The following is a 21,706-nucleotide window of genomic DNA, read 5'->3' as shown; positions in this document are numbered from 1 at the left end:
CTCCTTCTGGAGGCAGGACAGTCAAAAAACAAAACGTACCCAACTCTTTGATGACATGCATAAAGAAAAACAGGGAATATCAGCATTCCTAGGAGCTGAAGACTCTTTGCTATTGGTTTCCTTAAATATTTGTGACCCGAAAATTTAAGCTTCACTTCTTTAAAACTCTGCTGCAGAGTGAGCTGTTGCAAACTCAGCTATTGCTAAATTTAGCTGACTAAATTATATGTAAAACATAAGTCAGCCCCAGCAGGGATCTGAGTCATGGTCAGGAAGGGAAAGGCTTGAGTTAAGAGGTGAAAGGCTTCAGACAGCGTGTTGTGTGGTTGCTCACCTGCGCCGGCCTTAGTCTGTGGGTCGTGGGCTGGCAGGGTGGCAGTGCCGTCGGGGTAGGCTGGTTTTACAAGCAGCTCATGTCTCACTGGGCCCCGGGGCATGGTGGATGACTGAATGTATGGGCCGACTGCTGCCACACGAGATGGACCTGACTGCTGTCCGGCTTGGCCATCGGAGGGCTGCTGTACAGTGGAAGGGTGGGAGAGACAAAAAAACAAAGAAGGCTCTTAGAGTAGCAAAGGTCAGTGAGAGTAATTTGAATTATCTTGTATTACAGTGGGCAGCAGAGTGAGAGAGAGCACATTATTTGCACACATAAATATATAAATAACAAAATGGTAACCAAAATTGTATCTGATCTTTTGGTAATGATACAAAAAACTGTTGAGATTGAGATGAGTCATAAAAAGCATGCTAAAATGTTTCTAATGAGGAACTAATCAACAACACTACAAGTCTATAACGGCCCTGTAATAAAAATTATATGATGGATAAAAAATGGTGCAACACTGTATTCTTAGATCTTTGTCACTACAGAGGCAAAAGTCTAAACTTTGGCTGAGGGTGGCACCAGAACAGTGTTCAAAAATTCCTCTTCATTTTTTCTGACCTGCAGGTGGCGCTCGTAGAATGGTAATTACAGTGAGACACTTTTGAGCGTTTTTGAGGTGTGCTGTCATGAGGTGATGTCTGGGACAACTGGAGACTTGATGACAAGCCAGAGAATCAAAGTAATTAAGATTCATTTTCCGAGGAAATTAAATGTTTATGAATGTAACAAACTGGCAATCAACCCCACAGTAACTGGGATATTTCACTCTTGTTCAAGAAGTTCTGATGACAGACTAACATCGCCATCTGAGCCCTGCCTTTAAAATTCTGCCCCTGGTTTTTATGTTTTTTTGGGCAATAATTCTGTTTAGTTATTACTGATTAGCTTCATTATATAAGAAACAGTTAGTGAGTGAAGAGTTCAATCCTGCAGCTTATTTTTGAAGCTTAATTATAGAAATCTTGATGTTAGCAGATAGTAACTTCATAAGACACCACAACTTACAGAAGAAATTGAATGCCTTTATACTTTCCAAACCCAACACACTGACTCAATAACTGGGGTTAAATACTTAAACTAGCTTAAATTTTTGTCTTTGAAGCCTGGTCAAAATAAAACTCCACCCCTGGACAAAAACTTGCAGCTGATGACATTATAACAAGTTGCCCCTGCAAAACAAGGTGAACATGTCTCATTTTGCCCATCAAAGGTCTAAAGCAAAAAAAAAAAAACACAGAACTGATGGAATCTGGAGTCATACTCAAGAGATTAGAGCAGACAGAAAACAGACACATATGTTCAGCTCCAATACTAGTTTAATTACCTGAAGATGAGTGTCTTTTGAAGCCCTCTCTTTACCAGGATAGCCATTCTTGAGAAAACAAAAGCACAAACATGCAACAGCAGTTCAAAATACCAAATAATCCCCTTTTTTCCAACCTAATATTAGCCTTTTCTAAACGTTTCCTGAACTATGTGACCAAGACGATGCGGGATGACTGGGCTGGCAGCTCTCAGACTACCTCTCTTCAGTCAGTGTGGTTATACGTGCTTGTTGGGTGATGTCAGCCAGACACTTGCTGTTTGGTTGGAGGAGAGAGCAGCTTGGTTGGAGTGTGTCTTTGTGCTGGTGTGAAAAAGGCCCACTCATTATGATTCCAGGCAGGGTGTGGGTAAATCACCTCCTCACTGGGGCCTATTCAGGCCTTCATCTCTAGAACGCACGCATGTACACATGCAAACACAAACACGCATCCATCTTTCTCTGTTCTGTTCCTTATTTATTATAAATGTCAAGAGGACATCAAAGAGAAGTTGGGCTTCTTTAAAGTCAGATTGGGGTGCAAGTTGCTCATTTATCTGAAAGGCTTTGAGCAGAGACAGGTATGTTAAATCTCCATCATAACATTTATTATTTATATTCTAACTTATAGGCCACTTTAGATCTTGTACAATTCATTTGCTTAGTGCATATTGCTTGCTGCATTAGAAGGCTATTTTTTGTATCTACAACAAAGAAAAAACATTTCTGAACACAAACATTTTGCACTTTGTATTACAAAGATATGAATCAGCATCAAATAATGAAAGACAATATTAGGGTTAACTGGTTGACCTTGTTGATGTTAATGTGGTCGAAAGAGAGAAAGTTAATGTTAAGGCCAATGAAACACCCCAATTATGTCTGAGAGGAAATCGACCTGATCAGGAAAACAATTAGAGAACTGTGCAGAGGACAGAGTGAAACGACTCATGTAATCTCAGAGGATGAAAACATAAAATCATCCATCATCCATTCAGGGTGATTATGTTTTCTTTTTGCCCTCCCACCCCCCCACATCCTACCTCTCCCTACACAAGCAATAAACCTCAGGCAGTGAACGTGTTAATTTTTCTTCCTCACAGTCTGCTTCATAGACACGTCTGTTGACTCTTATTTACAGTCCCATGGCAACCTGTGTTCAAAACAACTCCTGGAAAGGGCAGAGAGGAGCAGAGGAGCAGGGAGACACCAGGCAGAGAGCTCAGAGCCAAAGCCTTAACACCCATTAGGGCTAGAACAAAGACTGGATTATTCAGCCTGCTGATTTCTAGTATGTTTTGAATCCTGTCATTTATTTTATCCTAAAATGTGTTTTGAAAAGCCACAGCTTTTAGTAAGATAGTTATTTGGTTGTTTGCCTTTGGTAAACGGGTTATGCACCCTTTCCTGTTTCTGTCAGGAGTGCAGCCAGAAAAGATAGCATCTCCCCTGACATTCCTGCGTGTCTGCGATGTCAGCCTGCACTCATTACTCCTCTCTCATCCTCAGGATTTGTTTGTGCCAAATGGGACTGAAAACACAGCTGAGTGAAGAAGTGGGTGTGTAACATCAGATGCAGCTCTGTGACATGATCAAAACAATGATCAATCCCCACCAGCTATCTCAGACAAGAGAGATCAAAGAATGGAAAAAGATGGATAAGAGCTGACTCCTTCAAATAAGGAGGTCACTAGATTTTCCCACACAGAGGATAACAAGTTTGAGGAGCCTTACGTCGGCATGGGTGAGCTCTGAATGCTGGGGCACCTGAGGCTTCCGGAGGTAAGGAAAGATACAAACAACCTTTATCATGAGGCCACTAGGGGGAGCTCTGATCAAAACCATTTCCATCACTTATTAGCACATATGAATGTCACTGTCCTCACAAATTGTGAAAGGTGTTGACATAACTCTAAGTGTTAGCGTGACTTTCTTACAAGGTGTAAATGGTGATACATGAGGGTGTTCTGAATCGCTGTTTGTGTACGTTTTTATGTTGTATGGTTTGATAATACTTACGGGCAAATTCTCTTTTTGCTGCAGTGCTGCCTTCTTCTTCCACAGCCGATCGCGGAGCTCACTGATTCGCTTGTCCATGGTAGCCACTTCCAGGTTGCGCTTGTTCAGGCTCTCTCTCTGTTGCTGCAACTTAGAGTTCTGGTCCTGGTTGAGCTTGTTCCTCAGCTGACCATCAAGAAGGAATAAGACATAAGGATAACAGATACATCAACATGCATACTTGCTTAAAACAAATATTGTCTTTGGAGATCGTTTTGCTGTTTAACTTCATTTAATAAATGTTACTTCCACACACCTGTAGCTCTTTGTAGAGGCGGTCTAGTTCAGCCACAGAGCTCTGGTTGTCATGGAAGTTTTCCATTTTGCCATTTTTGAGCAACTCTAGCTGTCGGCTAAGCTCCTCAACCTTGGTCGCAGCCATCGCTAGTTCTCTCTGCTTCTGCTGGAACAGATTGTTCATCTGTTCTATCTCCTCCACTGGAGAGGGATGAAGAGGAGAGGGAAGTGGAGAGAAGAAACAACAGGCAGAGAGAGGGTGCATGAAAATGATGGAGGCAAGGAGATTAGAAGAAAAGACGCAAGGAGAAAAAGAAAACATCAAGTCAAAGAAAGACAATGTGTTATAGTTAAAATCAAATCTTCCTTGCTTCCAGTCATTCAATATTCTGAGCAGGCATCCATTCATGAATTCACAAACTCACCCAGTTTGCCATTGCTGAGGCGTTTCTGCTCCACCTGGCCCTTGAGGGCCCGGACCTTCTTGAGCCGAGTTTCTTGGTTCTCGATGTTCTCTCGTAGGCGCTGCAGCTTCTCCTGCTCAGAGGCCTGCTGCTGTTGACGCTGCTCCTGCTGCTTCAAGTAGCGCAGCCGCTGCTCCTGCAGACATAAGAGGAGACAGGCAGCATGGAGCAAAGGTCAGACACATAATTAAACAAGCACTTCCCTGTTACTTTCATTTATGAGTAATCCATGGCTGAGTATGCTTTCCTCAGGAGCTGCTGCCCAAGTGTCTGCAGGCAATATACTGAACTACATACTAAGATGATAAGGGGCTAGCAGAACAGGTCCTTGGTTGTTTTAAGAATGTGACTTCTTTCTGTTTCTGCTTCTATGAGCAGGAATTCATTTGATGTCAACATGGTTAACCCTTTTAAAACCATGGGGACACCACGGCGCATGTGTATTTCAAATTACCGTAGCTAGTTTGAATTAGATTTTTGCAATCTCAGAAATGTTCAATCTGCACTTTTCAAGAATTTATGAAAAGAAAGTTGAAGAAAATTCAATTCCGTTTTTGTCCATTTCTTCTTATAACATACAGTTTTAGGTATTGAATTACATAAGAATGGTAAATACTTGACAGATTTTGAAAGTTGTACTTCTCCTGGAAAAAGGGTGTGAATTATTTACACATAGGGCATTTTTTGACACAATTATTGACAAAAATAGACAAAAAAGACCAGGCGTTTTAATAAATATATCTATTATTATGGTGCTAAAAGGGTTAAATATGGGTTAAGAAAACACTGTGGAGCTAAACATTGTTAAACTTAAAATCATTCATCAGTGTGAGCTGTGGCGCAGTGTGCCATAAACCTGACAGAGCTCTCCCAAACAGGTTCCAAGATGAACACAATGAGCCTCTATCTGGGACTGTTCAGGTCATGTGTGCTGATGGTAATGCCTGTTTGTTTACTTGACTTGTGTGCAAGTGTACATGACTGCTTCAGGTTACATTCCCTGGCTTGCTATATCATCCTCAGGCATACACAGTCCTTGGATCTGAATGCTAAAGTGGCTCAAGGGGAAGGCTGCGGCCTGAAGCAAAATGAAGACACAAGTAAAGGGGTTTTTTTTTGTTATCATAATACAGTACATATACCTGGGCCAGCAGAAGGGAAACATTTCAAGTTGTCTTTGCAAGGACCATAGATAACTGTTTCCTGTCAATTGTCTTTCTTGCTGTCACCAATAAATCGTCAGCAAACTGAGAAACAAGTCCCATGCAAAAGAGAAGAGATCTTCGAATGACTGATGAGTCTGGCACAGTGAGAATTCAAGGCAGGCAGCTCTCTCAGGCTTCTCAAATTATAAACATTTCACCTGCAGCCATCCACAACTCATCTCACCTGTCTGTCACAATCTCCAAATCACCTCTATCTTAGCATCTTCATTCCTATAAGTGCACTAGACTTGTTTTAGTACCTCTCTTTTGTTTACCATCTCCATGCTTTCTCCCAATAACCTTCTCTTTAATCTTGCTCTCATCCTCTGGCTTTTTTACTTTCATCTCCACCACTTAATCCCTTCACCCCCTGTATCCATCCATCTCTCAATCAGTCCCTGTCTCTGCTTTCATGTTGCACTTCTTATTTATGCACCTTGGAAGCGAGGAGCTGTTGCTGAGCTTCTATCTGCTGCTGCTGTCTGGCAGCCATCTCTTGTAGCTCGGCCAGTGTCATGTCCATCCGGGGTGTGGCCACCTGGACAGGGATGAATGGAGGGACAAAGAGAGGCAGTACATGTATACATGAATGCTTGTTTCTTATTTTGTTACACATGCTGAGCGAAATCTATCAACATTAGTTTTAGGTTCAGTAAACAATTAAAAGTGTAGCCTTGAATTCAGAAAAGCATAATAAGCTCCAAACTGTTTTGTGATTCCAGGAATTGTAGAGCAACAGAAAAACTATGTTTTTGACCAAGGGAGACATTCTCAACTTTATAATCATCTTAAAAGTCGTGTCCTTGTTATGATACACTGATTAATTTCTAATTACCATTTATACACTGTAGGGTGTTTCTGAATTGACTTAATTAGGACTCATTGGCAAATCGTCAAGTTGGCTTATCATTAAGTATAAAGAAAAAAAAACTGAATTTTTTCATACTTATACTAAATATTTGACCTGCAGGGTGGTAATTAAGTATACATGACAATATCTTGGTGACTATGCAAAACATCTTCTATCTGCAATGATCCATGGAAACTATAACTGTAATTCTAATGTTAATCGAATGAGGTGCTTTAAAAAGTACTTGTAAAGTATTAAATTTAAAAAAATAAGTAAGCAATTAAGTTTTTTAAAACAGCAAACAAAAAAAACTCTTCTTTCATCAATGCTAACCTATCAGGTATATAATTTCTTGAAATTATATCTTTTTATCCTCTTATGCTGATCAACAAACATGTTTTTTTCTTGAGATGAAGGTATTTCAAATTATCTAAGAAGAAGATATAGAAACTTACCCCATTCTCCATCCTTCTGTCTGGAGGACCCTTTACTCCATTTCTCTTTGGCTCTGAGCCTCTTGAGCCTCCTAAGTAACCAACACAATAAGGAGACTCCGTCAGACGTCACAGTCTACTGCAGAGCTTCATCAATGGTGACTGCCTCAGTTTAGCCCAACCCAACAAACAGCAAACTGAGCAAACTACTGGCTTTTACAGACAGCTGTGAAAAATGATTGGAACTTCCTCTTGTCTTTTCCCTGCTACTGTCTCTGACAAACAAGCATACACACTTAGGTGTACGGCTTTCTCTGGAGTGCAGCGGAGGGTGTAGCTCTTAGCTCCTCTGGGAAACAACTGGGATCAGTGCTCTTTGTGACTTGCAATAATATCAGGATTTAACCTAATACATAACCGTCTGTGGGTGAGTTCCACAACTGTGTGTGTATTTGCTTGTGTGTGTACATGAATGCACTTTTATCCAACTATGCTACATGCTACTGGCATTTGACAACTGGGGGAGGGGGGGTATAGCAAACCAGATCCCATCCTTAAAGCCTCAGCCTATGACCAAAGCCCTTTAGCTTACATAATAGTTTTAGATGACCCCTGACATACGTGTGTTTTATGCCATTATGTTAGTGTGAACATAACAACATGCTAAGGTTCAATTAGTGACATTAAGTGTGAGATTACTTAGCTGGCTCAATTCACCAGAGAATAAGTTTTGCCCTCTGACCTGGTGAGAAAGAACATGCCTGCACAGCATCAGGGAAGTGTGAACATTTAATTGACTCCATACTATGGGTAGCACTGAGTACAGTGGTATTACCACAACTAATATGAACAACACAGAAACAGGGGACCAAGTGTACCCATCCTGAGTAAAAATACAGAACCAGAAAAAGGTAATAGAGAAATGTATGTGTTGTAAAGACTGAGCAGAGCTAAGCTAACAGTGTGGGAAAACAAGAGCAGGCTAAGATAACAGGAAGGGAAAACAGCCATCTAATCCCTGGGCCAGACTCAAGCTGTGAGGGGTAAAAGGGCTTAGTTACGCAACTGGGGGCTGAGAGGATAGCACAAGACCAAAATACTAGAGTTTTCTGTGTTCCTAAGAAAACTGAAAAGTAACAGGCTTATGACGATGTGACTGGGACACCCTGCTTCGAGCCTGGCCTTCAACTGTACAGCTAAATAAGGCTTGTTCAAGGATTTGAGGCCTGTCAATATAAAACCCTTTCCTGGATAAAGGCAGTCTTAGGAGTACCATTTCCAAAGCTCTGTAGCATAGAGAGGAGAGGTAGTCTGGTTCATTATCAGCTTCAAACTGGTTGTTAATGTAAATAACCTTTCATGAATGCTTTAATCCACTTTAAGAGTACACATGTGGATGTTTAAAGGCTTCAGGCATCTCTGGAGTTAATTACACTGGTGTCAGATGTCTTTTCTCTGTGGATGGACCTCATCAAAACCATGACTCTCATGTGGGTGAAGTGACCAGAGAAAATAATAAGAGTGGTTGAGGTGTGTGTTGGTGATGGACTTACCCGATTCCCTGCCAGGGGCTCGGTTGTGACGCAGAAAGAAGCGCACCTCTGCCCTGTGTTGTCCCCATCGTTGGAGCACATCCAGCATCCTCTCCCCCTCACCTACAGCTCGCTCTGCAGATGGAATACATAAAACACATCAGCGCTTACGTGTAAGGTAAATATCGTCATAAACTCAATATTGACAAAATTTAATTATATTAAGCGCAGCCAGGTTAAAACATGTGCAAATACCAATGTCGGTCAAGTGTGTGTTCGGGGTTTGCTTTGTGAATCCTGTCCAACCACTAGCCTGACACTGCTGGCCCATATTCAAAGGATAGTCATTTCATCAGTACCATCTACATCTAGTTGATCATTCTGAGCAATGACCTCAGGGAAGACAACTGCGATCATTGTCAGTTATTCTGGCTGGTACCAAAGGGCTCATAATCCATTCCTTATACATTTTCCTCAACTTGATTACAACCATTTCATTACACAAATGGACTGACACATTACTATCAAGTAGAGGTCAATGAAACCATTCTCTTGTAATAACATTACTGCAAAACAAATCAGTAAGTATTGTAACATGCAGGTTATTAATAGCTTTATATCTAAATTTGATGCAGAACGTCACGGCTGTGTTTTCAAGGAGAGTCAGCAGGAGCCTGCAGTGAGAAATGGCTGCAATATGAGACTTTTTTTTCTCCTTTTCAGCAGTTAGCAGTCTCTTTTGACTACTTGTGGAAGTACTCAAACACAATAATTGGCACTTTATTCACTCTTATGGCAGCATCACCATGGAAACAGCTATAAAGCCTGGCTCCTTGAGTTGTGATTCTGAATACTTCCTGACTCTTAAGCCCTGTTCATACTTGGCATTAACATGTGTCTTTGGTGATCCAATCACAAGTGGACAGCTCTAAGCACATCAGTTTACACCTGCCATTAAAATGCGTCCCCACTTGTGAGTGTATCTCATTTCCCCGCTGCATATGCTAATAAAAACATATGCGTTGTTGATTTTAGCCAATCTGACAGATCCACTGTCAATGTGTTTGTGTGAGAGAAAGAGTAGGAGAAGGAGGGGCAGAGTGAATCATTAAACTGCATACAGCTCTACAATTAAATAAGAATTTAACATTTGAAATAGCAATATATTAATACATTTTAGTTCATTATGAAACTGTGTGGTGGGACTAATTAGACTAGGGCAAAGAACATCAGTTAACTAAGCGGTCCTTCAATGTGGCCAGGACGCATTTGCACTCACACTGCTAAAAGAATGTGGCCACATGTGGCTCAGACCTCCTCCAAATGTGGTTCGAGTGATCACATCTCAAATGCATCCTCAGTGCATCTTGGGTGCGTTCACACCTGTACTTAGAGCTGGCCACTTGTGATCTGATTACTCGAGATGGATGTTAATGCCAGGCCTGAGCAGAGCCTTAGAGATGGGGAAAATGGGGAAGGCATGAAATCTCTCCCCCTCCCCTCCAACCTGAGAGATGTGGGAGATGTCTGGGTGCTTGTGTTTGTTACAGGGATTTTGGGCTCTGCTTCATTTGCATCACAGAACCAAAGAGATAAGCCCTTCAAAAAGAAATCACCAAGCAATTGACCACACAGCTAATCTCCATACATAGTCTACTACAGAGAAGCAATTTGCCTCTAATTAAAGGAAGAAGACAAACAAGTGTCTCCATAGTGACTCCTGTGCCTTGGGATACAGCTATATGCCACAAACAAAATAGAAATAGAATGAAAAAATAGAATATGACTGTAAATTTAAAATTCTGCATGATGTGTAGATAGATAAGCACAGCGCTGGGTAAACTGGCACCGTCACTCACCAGATCCACGCCACATCTCAGACAGGTGGCAGTCTGTCTCCCCCGGCTCCTTGCACAACTCCACCACGTCCCGGCACAGCGTCTCCGGGGTAACTGGAACCTCAGTAAAATGCTGGTCATTGTTACTGAGGTATACTGTCAGGAACATCTGGGGAGGACAGGAGGGAGAGAGAGAGGCACAGAGCCAGGCAGCTTGGATGAGAAGTTATATAGAAACACAAGATAAAGAATCCTGGCCTGAGGAGACACAGAACAAACACTTAATTCATACAACATAATTCTCTGTAACTGGTGTCTTATTTTCCTATAATTCAGTGTGTGTGATATGTGTGCTTCACTGATAGCAGTATCCATTACCCAACTATCATTCCTCTGTGTCAACGGAGAAATCAGAGGCCAGCTCACAGAATTCCATTTCACCCCACGCCATTTAACTGCTAACTGGTGCTGTCACCACTGTGAGAAATCCCTCTATCCCAACACACACACATACACACACACTTAATACCCCTGCCAAGCACCCTGAAGGAGCAGACCACTGAGGACTCCAGAGAAGCTGGATTTGTATGTCAGTGTGTGATTGACAGATGGTAGACTCTGGCTCAGGACTATCTAAAAAGAAATGGACTATCTCAATGAAGCTGTCACTAACAGAAGTGGAATGTGAAAGCCCTCAGCCATGGCAGAAAAAAAAAAAATAAACACATTGAGACTGAGCAGAAAATTGAGCTGTCAAACCGCACGCATCCCAAGTGCAAGGCATTCCTATTATATTCCATACTATGATAGCTACTCTATTGCTTAAAAAACATTTTAAAAGACTCTCATATCACTACCTATACACAATTTTAAGTATTTGTTATAATACACTTTGGGAGATGAATTTAATAAAAGTATAATAAAGTAGTATCAAACTAAAGCCTTGACAGTCAATTCAAAAATGCTAATCTGGGAGTATGTTATATTCTGCCTGTGATACTCTAAAACCTATACAAACACTGAGAGCACACATGAAAGTGAACTACAATTACTGCCACATGGTTGTATTTCTCTGCCAACCTGCCAAGTTGCAGGAAATATGGTAACAATCTCCCCTTACTGAGTTACAGCATTGAAGTGTTTTTGCAGAACATTATGATGTAACAGTAGAAGCAACCTTTTACCAATTGGATATAAAATGTCATCACTTCATCATTTTATCCTATTAGACATTTGTCTTAAATTGTGTCATAATAAGCGTATGAATTTCTGAGTGTTTTCTGAAGTCACAGTGACCTTGATTTTTTACCACCAAAATCAGTGCAATCTTAATCCTCCGGTCCAAGTGCTTTTACGGCTGGAATATGCCCCAATCTATTCGATTCAACGTTAGAAGTGACAGCTTTGATAAGGCCATAATAAAACCAATATTGTAAAATAGGTGCCCTATGGCATGGCACGACTTGAAGTGATTGAACCATTTTGTTTCAGTCCCAGGTTATGGCATAGTGTAATGTCTTCAAAAGGACTTCAAGACCAAGACCTACAATGACCTGGACAGTGTATAATTGTCAAAATAGTATTGTTGCTTGTGTCTTTAACCTACAGGTTATACTGTCAGGTTTTTCTATTCTCAGCACGCTGCTGTGAACGGCCATGCCTACAGGGGCCATAGTGGGAACATCAGGTCAGCAGGGTCACAAGCACAAAGGAATTGGGGGGGCAAGCATTCAGAGCAGCTGCAGCCATAGTACAGAAACAAAAGTATTTTGGTTGCTTCTGAACTGTGAGGCGCACTGAGCAAAAGTACAACAGCCTTAAGATAAGTGGCTTTATCCTCCCTTTTCTTCTTCAGGTGAGCCTTACTGAGTGAGTGGGCAGGTGACATGTTTCCTTTGAAAATCTCCTTAGCAACATATACAAACAGAGGTTGTTTGTTATTTTCACAGAGATGTAGTGAAGGTGGAAGCGAGGGGTAGTGGTCTGACTCAGAGGACCTGACTCAACTGGTTTGTTCCATAGGGATGCAAATAAAAGATCTCCATCAATAGAGCGAATACGCAGTGAGTCATCCTTGTCACTAATCTACAGTACAGAAAGCTGTAAACAGACATTGCTTGTGTTATTCACCGGCCATGGAAGACCTAATAGCTCTGTGGAGGAAGACCACCCCAGAGAACAAAGCTTCTCCTTTCTTGTCTGCTAATTAGAATAGTTTTACTAATCATGGTATGTAGTTCAGAACTAAACTGGAATCAGTTAACATAATAAATTACACTGTCAGAGCTGGTAATTAAAAGAAAACCTCGACTGGCGGCAATTTAATCTAGTCTGCATTTAGCAAAGGATTCCAAAGAAGCCATTCAGAGATGAGTGCAGAGCAGCTGACATCATCACAACTTCCCAGCAATGTAGGACATTCAAATGACCCTGTTAATATTTGGAGAGTGAAAGAGAAACAACAGAGTGAGGGGGGGTGGAGGCTAGGACAGGAGTGAAAGAAAGAAGGCAGAAACACTGACAGGAGGTGAAAGGAGCCTTGGGAGGGGCAATGCCTACACTGAAAGCAAATTCTCCTCAGCACTAAAGTTAATGATCCAGGGCCACCACTACCCAGTCCTACCCTCAATCTAGATGAGTTAGCACGTTGCTGCTGACCTTCATCCACTTAATGCCTGCGGTCACTGCTTATGGGCTAGGATATTGCACACATGTGCTATATATACATAATTATTTAAGCTAATCACGCCAACCTTCATACATCTTTTTTTTTTTTTTTTTTTATACATATTAAATATTAATATCGCTTTGGGACATTAAAAGGTGCAAAAAGGGGATAGGTAATACATTAATATTTAGGGTTTTTTAAAATCTCCTATCACTGTACTAATACTGAAAGATTTTTCTTACACACTTTTTATGATGATACACAGTATGGTTGTCTGAATAAACACAGCAGAAGTGTCTGAACATGGACTGGTAAAACCAGAGTCTAGTTTTACTTTCCATTATCAGCACGGCAGAGTGTGTGTAAACTAGCCAACTTCATGCAAAAACAGATACAGTCAATATCCGATATAGTCTTCTAGTGATCATAAAATTTAATCTACTTCATAATGCCCAGCCCTACTACAGAGCCATCTGCTAGTCTTATAAGGGGGGAAAGAAGGCCTCAAGAGGGCTACCTAGACAGAGAGGTGAGAGGAGTGTCCTGACTACATGTTTCAACTCAGCCAGACAACTTGAGAGTTCATCAAATATTCATAGATACAACAGCCAGTAAAATTAAACAGCTCAATAACAATCCGGCAGGCTTATTTCAAAACAGATGAACTGCAGCAACTACAGCTAAAGTAGAAGTAGTATTAGGAACTATCACCTTCGACAGCCTTGAACAACCAGGAAGCTGAGCGGTACCAATTTGGATTCTATATGACAAAGTTTCATAACAAATGTGCTCCACTTGCTTTCTGTCTATCAGAATGGATGACAGAAGCAACTGCTGAATTGCACTTCCTTCGTACCTAAGACAGGGCAAAAAGATCGCCGTAGGCATGGAGAAGGGGATGTGCTGCCTCTGCTGCTCCATTATAGCAATAGATTTCTAATTCCATCATGGCATCAGCTAAGTCCGAGCTGTCTCAAAGGGTTTGGGACTGGTGTGACAGCTCAGAACTGCAAACTGACAACTATAGGCAGTGCAAAGTAATGTGGCTGTACACTGCAGCCTGCACTATAGATATTCGCAAAGCAGAGCAGCTATAAGGCTGGGTCTCTGGGGCTATATCTCAGGGATTAAGTTAATCTGCTATATAAAAATATAGCCTTTCAACAGACTACTGGTTCAGTATTACAATAGTAATCTTCAATAGCCTGCAGCTAGGCCAGAGCTACTATGCCTTAAGATGAAGAGAGCTATCCTTTAGGGTAAAACCAAGGGCAAACAGCACAGAAGTGTTCATTCCTATGAGCAGATTTCACTGTTGAGTACCTGTTTAAAATCCATAAAATTAGGTACTGTGGTGACTTGGGTAGAACAAAAACCTACACAGTCTTGGGGGTCAGTGGTACATGATTAAGAATCTCTGTTCTAGGCACAAGAACAGACAGGAGTGTGTGTGCGTGCGTGTCTCTCAGAGATGAAAGGCTAGAACACATCAAACCCTCAGACAAAAGACACTGTAAAAAGAACACATCTAAGAAGAGATGAGTGACTGCAGCTGGCAGGGCTTATTTGACCTGCCCTGCTGAAAAGGGCCAAGAGGTTGAGAAAGACAGACTGGTAAAAAAAACAAAGAGATATACTGTAACAGCTGTTCTGGGTTGCTGCATGAAAACCGGTGGCTTTTTCAATGATTCTGCCCTGGATGAAGTTAAATCAGCCGCAGTGCCTGCAGGGAGGTGGGGGGCTATTCTTTGAGATACTTCATACAAAATATATCAGCTATAAAGCTTACCGCCCATAAAATGCTAATTTGGCTCTTTACTGTATAATTTGGATCCCCTCTCCCATCAAAGTCAGAGGGACCCTGAAGCAGGGGAACAGGCTTTTCAAGCCTTTCCAGCTGTTTAGACAGAAGACACTGAGATGACTTAAGTTGAAAGATCAAAACTGTACCCGTAACCGATTACAGGGAGGAATGCTGTGTTGGTGTGCGTGGCACTCCCACTGATCATTCTGATAACATGGCTGTGCACTGCAGCAACCGAGTGCTGCACTTAAACAGAGCAGGAAATGTTTGTCTTGATGCAAAGGTTTTTAATTCAAAAGGAGAATCAAAACCAAGTTAGAGGGACAATCCTTTGATGATGTTATTGTAAACAGTCCTAACAGCAAATCAATCCCCGTGTCCCACCTAGAGAATCCATTGTCTCCTTGTGAGGGTCAAATCTACTCCATTAGTCTCTCAAGAACATTGTCCAAATACAATTGGTCCCATATTGAGTTAAGAGTGATCAAAACTGCCGGCCACTGCAGTTTCCTATTTCCAAGAATAGACAAATCACAAGGGATTGTACTGTAATGGAATTACCCTGCAACATCAGGATAACTAGCAAATGAAAGCCAAACCTGTCACAGAGAATCCACAGCAATTTCACTAAACACACCCACAGCAACATCAAAGATCATTCATTATCTTAGTTTGCTGTTTCATATCCCTGCTGTGGTTGCCTGTAACATTATTAGTATCACAATACTAGTATCTCACTTTGTTGTTCTGGTCCATAATTTTTAAAGATGAAATGTACTAATTTGTATATTTTACTAGAACTACAACAAGATTGTTAATGAATAATTTCACTAATTAATCCTAAAATCTTTTATGTGAATAACTGGTTTATTTTTCAGAATATAAAAATTTTACAAAACACCCTAAATTACAAGAGCCCAAAATTAAAAAAAAAACCTTTTTAACCTAAGAGTCAGAATGCCCAGTTAATTGAATATAAATAATCAAGTCGTAACCACAAATTATTAATCAGTTGTCAGAATTATAAACGTCTGTTCCAACACCAACACTAGCTCTTAATGTGAACTGTATGAGAAGGTTGTGAAGAAGCCTGCTGTTAATTTGAATAAACTGATTTGCAAAAGGTGGGCCTTCATAATTCACTCTTGTGGGTACCTAAAGGGGCAAAAAGGTTACTTTTGTCCAGTGTTGCAGGAGTCTGTTTAATCTGAAAGAGAGAGCCGGTATACCCATGCATATTATACCTCCTCCTGACAAAGTAGCAAAGAATAAACAAGTGCAGTCAGTATAAATTAAAAACATGAATATTAAAATTAATTATGCTGATTAGTTTTGCAAGTAAAACCTGTTAAATTATTTTAATGTATCAGACAGACTTGATAGAACACACCGGGACTGACTACCACAGGTACACAACATCTGATATAATGCCTTGGGGACAAATGGGACAACTGGGCAAGTGGACAGTGTGAGGCAGGGTGACAGCAACAGAGCATAACGTGGGCCATATCTTTGACCATGCCTGAGGGGTCTCACCTTAGGGCTGCTGGGCCTTCTGTCCACACATACTTTCAATTACAGATATTGCTGTGGTAAGCAAATGAGTCAACTAGGTCTTGTTGAGAGAGTCACCTCTGAATCTGATTATGGCAAGTTTGTAAGACACTGCAGCAGCATCTTTCACTGTGTGTGTCTCCCTGCCACAGCTTCAGGAGTTGACACAGTTCCAGCATAGCAGTCCTTCAAAAAGGCGAGGCAGCAGAAAACTCCCTGATGGCTTTATGCATTATTCCTCTTCGTCTCTCATTCACTCTCTCTCTCACTTTCTCTGTGCTGCATTAGGGGGTGAGGGAGAAAAGGTCAGGGGTAACAAACAGCACAACGCATAGGGAATCAGAGCGCACAGTAGCCCCATTCAGCTGCAACGTTCAGAAAAAAAAAAAAAGCTGCTTTTACAACACACTGAAGTTGCAGCAAGCTGTGACTCTTACATCAGGACAACCTCTTCTCCCTGTCTGCATTGCAGTACTTAGCCTATCACTTCATAATCGGCACTCTCAAAATACTCTTCCATTCCTGGTCTACGTGATGAGACAGTTCCTACTTTGTGCTTATCTGCCAGATAAGGGAAATGGGAGTCAAAATTAGGCAGAAGGGAGAGGATGTGTCCTTTTTTTCTGAGCCCTCTTGACGGGTAGATGAAGTCATGCAGAAAAACAACAAGGCCACAGCAGCCTGGAGAATATACACAGACTTAAATTATCTACATGTGGTATTAAAATAGATGACTGAAAACTGTAGCATTCACAGAATTGTGAAAACAGAGTAGGGATTTGCTGTATGCAAAATCATCTTAGCTCATGAACGAAGCTAACAGCCAAGAGGTAGCAATTCAAAACGTGACGCACTAATTGGCTTCCAAAAAAATGCACACTGAATGATGTCTTTGTGGTGTTTAATCTGTCATATGCAAAATAGTCTGTGGTGAAGCGGGAGAGTGAATGACTGGAGGAGGCAAAGTTCCACTGCAGGAAATTTTTTGGGGACCCAGGATCATTAGCCACATTTGGACCAGTGGAACAAGGGTCTAAATTTAGTTTCTTGACAAAAGTCTGTGGACAGAGGTATTACTCACATAGCAGCAAGCACTGGTTGTCCCATAACATGTCACATTTTTTGCCCATTCCATGCTTTATTTCCAATATATTCTTAGAAGTACATCAGCTGGACGTGTGTGACTGTGCCTGATCATTTCTGTAACCTTCTAAAACCAGAAATATGACATTTCACACCCAGTTCACACCATGATTGACCAGTTGTGCACAGGTGAGAGAGGAGCCAGGGTTTGGACCTTTTTCTCAAGGCCTCTTCTTTTGTTTGTTAGACAACTGTTCCTGTCACTTGTCACGATCGACAGAGTGCAAAATTGTAAATGTCTACCGGGACAAACTGTCTGAAAAAGCATGTTATTATCCCCCTATTCAAATGATATATTTCCAAATTCCTAGCTGCACTTAAATAGTTTTTTCTGGAATTACACCACTTTAACATGTCATTCTGCTTTTCACATGGATTCCTCACAGATCTGAGTCGCTCACTTTATCAAGGTGGGTAAGCTGACACCTGCTGAGGTGGCTCGGGTACATTTCCTCTCAGAAAGCAGGCGAATGTTATGTTGGTATTGTGACATTAGTGAGAAAATTATTCTGTTTGTTTATGAAATCATCAATTGTGGAATTAATCAGCCTTGTGTACAAAATGTTACAGTTCTCAATCATATGATGATATCACATAGATCAACAACTTGCATGCATGGAAACAAAGTTTCATTACAATCCTACAGTAGTTTTACATCATTCTTTTCACCTAATAGAGTCACCCTGATAACTCTTCTTCTTCAGACAAAAGTCAAAACATTGCCCTTGAGTGTTCTTGTCTACCACTGATGTGACTGACTGCTTACGTAACCACCACATACTCTCCCACAGAGTAAACACAAAGCCTGTGGTGGCCACAGAGAAAGCCTGCTCAGGTTTCTGTTGACACACACAGCAAAATCAGAATTCCCAGAGCATCACCTCATTTTCCCACCATCATAACATTGCCACAAAGACGAGCAACTGTGAGATTTGTTGTGGTGCAAGCAAGACATTGTACAAATGTGTGCGGTCAATACATGCAAAATTCAGTAAAGCAGGTCACATGCACTGAAGTTTATCTGCTTGAAAATCTACACAACAAGCAACTCGTATCATGGGAGAGGAATGAGGAAGTGATACGGGATTTGTATCTGCAACATTTGAAATCCAAACTCATGCAGAAACTTTTCCTGAGTGATGCTTACACGTTTTCTCGCTGGTTGGTTTCTTTTTTAAGCTGCCAGCACAGTTAACTATAATTTATCTTGACAAAAAGTACACCAACATGAATTATGGGCTAATAAACAAGCAGATGATTCAAGCTTTAATATGGCATTAAGTGTCTGCAGAACATAGAGGCAGAGACCAGAGTAAGTCAAGGGTAAATGAGTTATAACATGCTATGGTTAAATAAAGGGTGAGCATCCCTTATCAGGATGCTGCCACAACACAGGCACATACACAATGTGCTTTACACAACACGCTGTTTAAGAGTCGCTGCTGCTCATTGTGTTCAGGAAACAGTGACCCCCTATTTACCATCCCCAGCTAGCAATTACGACACTACATTCTCACTACCCCCACGAGCCCCTGGCCTGTACACGCAGGGTCATGGGCTATGGGTGTAATTTCTAAGACAATACCTCAAATCAGACATGGCCACATAGAGGCCATTCTGCGTTTATCAGGCAAACACCAGAAGCTGTATCTCATTCGAACACACACTCAGATGTATTCACCGGTTGGGGTACAGGGGCAAATTACCAAGATCTCATGTGGCAAATAAAGAAAATAGATCTTGTATGAAAACATGTAAGGGTGATATTTGTGTTCATGAGAAATGAGCTTGTTGATAACAATGACTATGTGCCAGTAGCAGACTGAGGTCATGCACCAGACAGGAGTTATCCAAATATGACTGTCTCCATCGCTAAGATGATTAATTCACTGATCAAGCTGTTTTAATGGAAGCACAGGTCTGCGCAGAGAAGGGAAACATTAGTATAGCCTGAGCATACTTACACAAAGGATTACTCTACATTTTTTATCTGTTAACATCAATGTGAACAAGGCATAACTGCATGTGATCTTACATATTTGTGCAAACACTCAATACTACAATATTAACAAAATGACTGTCCATTCCGCTATGAACTAAATATCCTGGAAACTACTGCTGAAATGGCACTGGTTTTGAAACGATTAGTTGCTTAAGTGATTAGCCGATCAACAGAAAATTCACCGGCAACTATTTTGAGAAAACAGATTAATCATTTGAGTCAGTAACCAAGCCAAAATGCCAAACATTCTCCGGTTTCAGCTTCTAAAATGTGAGGATTTGCTGCATTACTCTGATGTGTATAATCATACAGTTAATATTGCAACAATAACTATGTCACAGTGAGCTTGTGGAAACTGTGAAGGGCATTTTTCACAATTCAATGACATTAATGTTTTATCACAAAAATAATCCCTAAATTCATCTTGAAAATATTTGTAACTGCAGCCCTATTTGCCATGATTCTCAGTTAATAAAACTCTATAGACATGAGATTTTAGCTCATGGTCACTCATTACCAGTGCAGCCATTACTTCTTTAAACTTTGCTCCTTTACCAGCAAGCGAGCAGACTCACAACAGAGGAGTGAATCATTACTATTAAAAAACTTGTCACTGTTTCTATTTGTTGGGAAGGTTATTTCTCTATGCACACACCACTGTCCAGTGCCCTCTCAGCACACATCAGAGAAGTGCTGAGAGATAGAGGCTTGCTCTGCAGCAAAAGCAGTGGACCTCTGATGATGATGATGATGGTGATGACATGGCAGGAGTCCAGACCTGATGTTGGCGTATTGCCAGCAAGACTTGGCAGGTGCCTTCTGCTTGTTGTGTATCCCAAGCAGGATCGGTGTATTTATACTAACAAAGAGTAGAAATGAATAGAATGATTCTAAAGTTAAGTTAATCATGTCAGGTAAAGGTTAACCGTCCCAATATTGGATATACTAATATAACAGGGCATTTTGACGCAGGGGACTTTGATTGGTTTATATGCAACACAACCGTGCATACGTGGAATAATCTGCCAGAAAGCAAATAAATGATGTAACGTACATGCTCCGATCACATACGCAGCTGTCACAGCTAATAAACTCCACAACACAAACCTGCGTTGCCATAGTAATGTCACAAAGTAGCAAACCGCATCAACTTGCCACGTCAATTTAAATGTCCAGGTAATTCACACTGTAGTAACACTGCGGGGTTAGCGCGGCGATATAATGTCAGAAAACAGAAAAATGAATCCATGGGACAACGTTGAAATTTGTAGCCATGCAAATAAAACACAAACTCACCGGCATCATTTTAGCTTCGTACCGCATTTAGCTAACCAACACAGCATGAATCCCCTCCGGCAGTTTTCGACGACAGCGATGGGACTGGCGATCACTTTAATCCCAGAACCTAAACCCTCGACGGGCAAGGCTACTTTCTCCTGCTTGGGGGTCCCGTCCTGCTTTAAAAAAAAAAACACAACACGTAGTTATTTCATAGTTAACTAACATAAAAAAAACAAATACACAGACGTTGTTACGTGTGTGCCGCGGACCTGTTGCAACAGATAACAAGGCCTTCACGACAAAAGTTTCCGTTGTAGTTTTGTGCGAGCATCGCTTTAGAACTTTGTAACGTCTTGTTGCGAGCTCGGAGCACTGCTGGAAAAACTCGTGATTTAAGGGAAAGCTACGGAAAAAACAACTTATAAATGTATTCGGGTTATTCTACGGTGATTTCTAGCGTTTACTTACCCGAGAAAGCGATGGTAAATCAGCCCGAAACCCCGTTGACTGACAGCGTTGCTCGGCGGCTTGTAGCCTATCCCGGAGTGACGTATCGAGAGGAAACTCATTCCACTTTGGAATTCAAGCTCCGCCCCGTTCTAGAACGGAAAACGCCCCCACCGGCCAGACCCGTCCGGTGTAAACATGAAACAATACCCAAACTCCTTTCACTCATTTGTGGGATATAAAAGCTAATGTCATGATGAAATGTTTAGTTCAGGACGACATTTTACAAGTGGACAACGTTAAAAAGGCCGCAATGAACCCGAGTTGAATCGGGCCCCATTGAAGAGGTCTCACTCTGATTCTTTTTTGAAAAGCTGAAAGCTGAAGTTTAAGCAAAGGCACCAATACCACGCCGTAAAAATACCCCATTGTATGTGAAAGTCCTGTTTTCAAGAAGTTAAATCAGGAGCGTGAATTCAAAAGTAAGTGTTAAAAGTA

General features: G+C 41.2%; 1 protein-coding gene across 6 annotated transcripts in view; it reads right to left on the bottom strand.

Annotated features, from left to right (window-relative positions):
• The window catches only part of tp53bp2a (tumor protein p53 binding protein, 2a), a 30,087-nt gene extending 8,728 nt beyond the window's left edge, over window positions 1–21,359 (bottom strand). The window contains exons 1-12 of one of the 6 annotated variants that reach the window (XM_071480562.1): window positions 21,230–21,359; window positions 20,777–20,934; window positions 10,331–10,478; window positions 8,493–8,606; window positions 6,961–7,031; window positions 6,092–6,193; window positions 4,412–4,586; window positions 4,006–4,187; window positions 3,711–3,875; window positions 3,426–3,464; window positions 1,713–1,760; window positions 335–518 (exon numbers count right to left, since the gene is read on the bottom strand). In XM_071480562.1, coding sequence (XP_071336663.1) covers window positions 335–518; window positions 1,713–1,760; window positions 3,426–3,464; window positions 3,711–3,875; window positions 4,006–4,187; window positions 4,412–4,586; window positions 6,092–6,193; window positions 6,961–7,031; window positions 8,493–8,606; window positions 10,331–10,478; window positions 20,777–20,803 — 1,255 coding nt within the window. In that variant the 5' untranslated portion in view covers window positions 20,804–20,934; window positions 21,230–21,359. Of the gene's footprint in view, window positions 1–334; window positions 519–1,712; window positions 1,761–3,425; window positions 3,465–3,710; window positions 3,876–4,005; window positions 4,188–4,411; window positions 4,587–6,091; window positions 6,194–6,960; window positions 7,032–8,492; window positions 8,607–10,330; window positions 10,479–20,776; window positions 20,938–21,229 lie in introns of all 6 variants that reach the window. The other 5 variants (XM_071480561.1, XM_071480563.1, XM_071480564.1 and 2 more) reach the window with 5 other exon arrangements.
• Between the last annotated feature and the right edge of the window lie 347 nt (window positions 21,360–21,706).

This window comes from Trachinotus anak, unplaced genomic scaffold (genome assembly GCF_046630095.1).
Source record: "Trachinotus anak isolate AG129_WGS33_773 ecotype Australia unplaced genomic scaffold, CSIRO_AGI_Tana_v1 ptg000007l, whole genome shotgun sequence".
Taxonomy (NCBI): Eukaryota; Metazoa; Chordata; class Actinopteri; order Carangiformes; family Carangidae; genus Trachinotus; species Trachinotus anak.
This window is presented reverse-complemented; position numbering and strand designations above follow the sequence as displayed.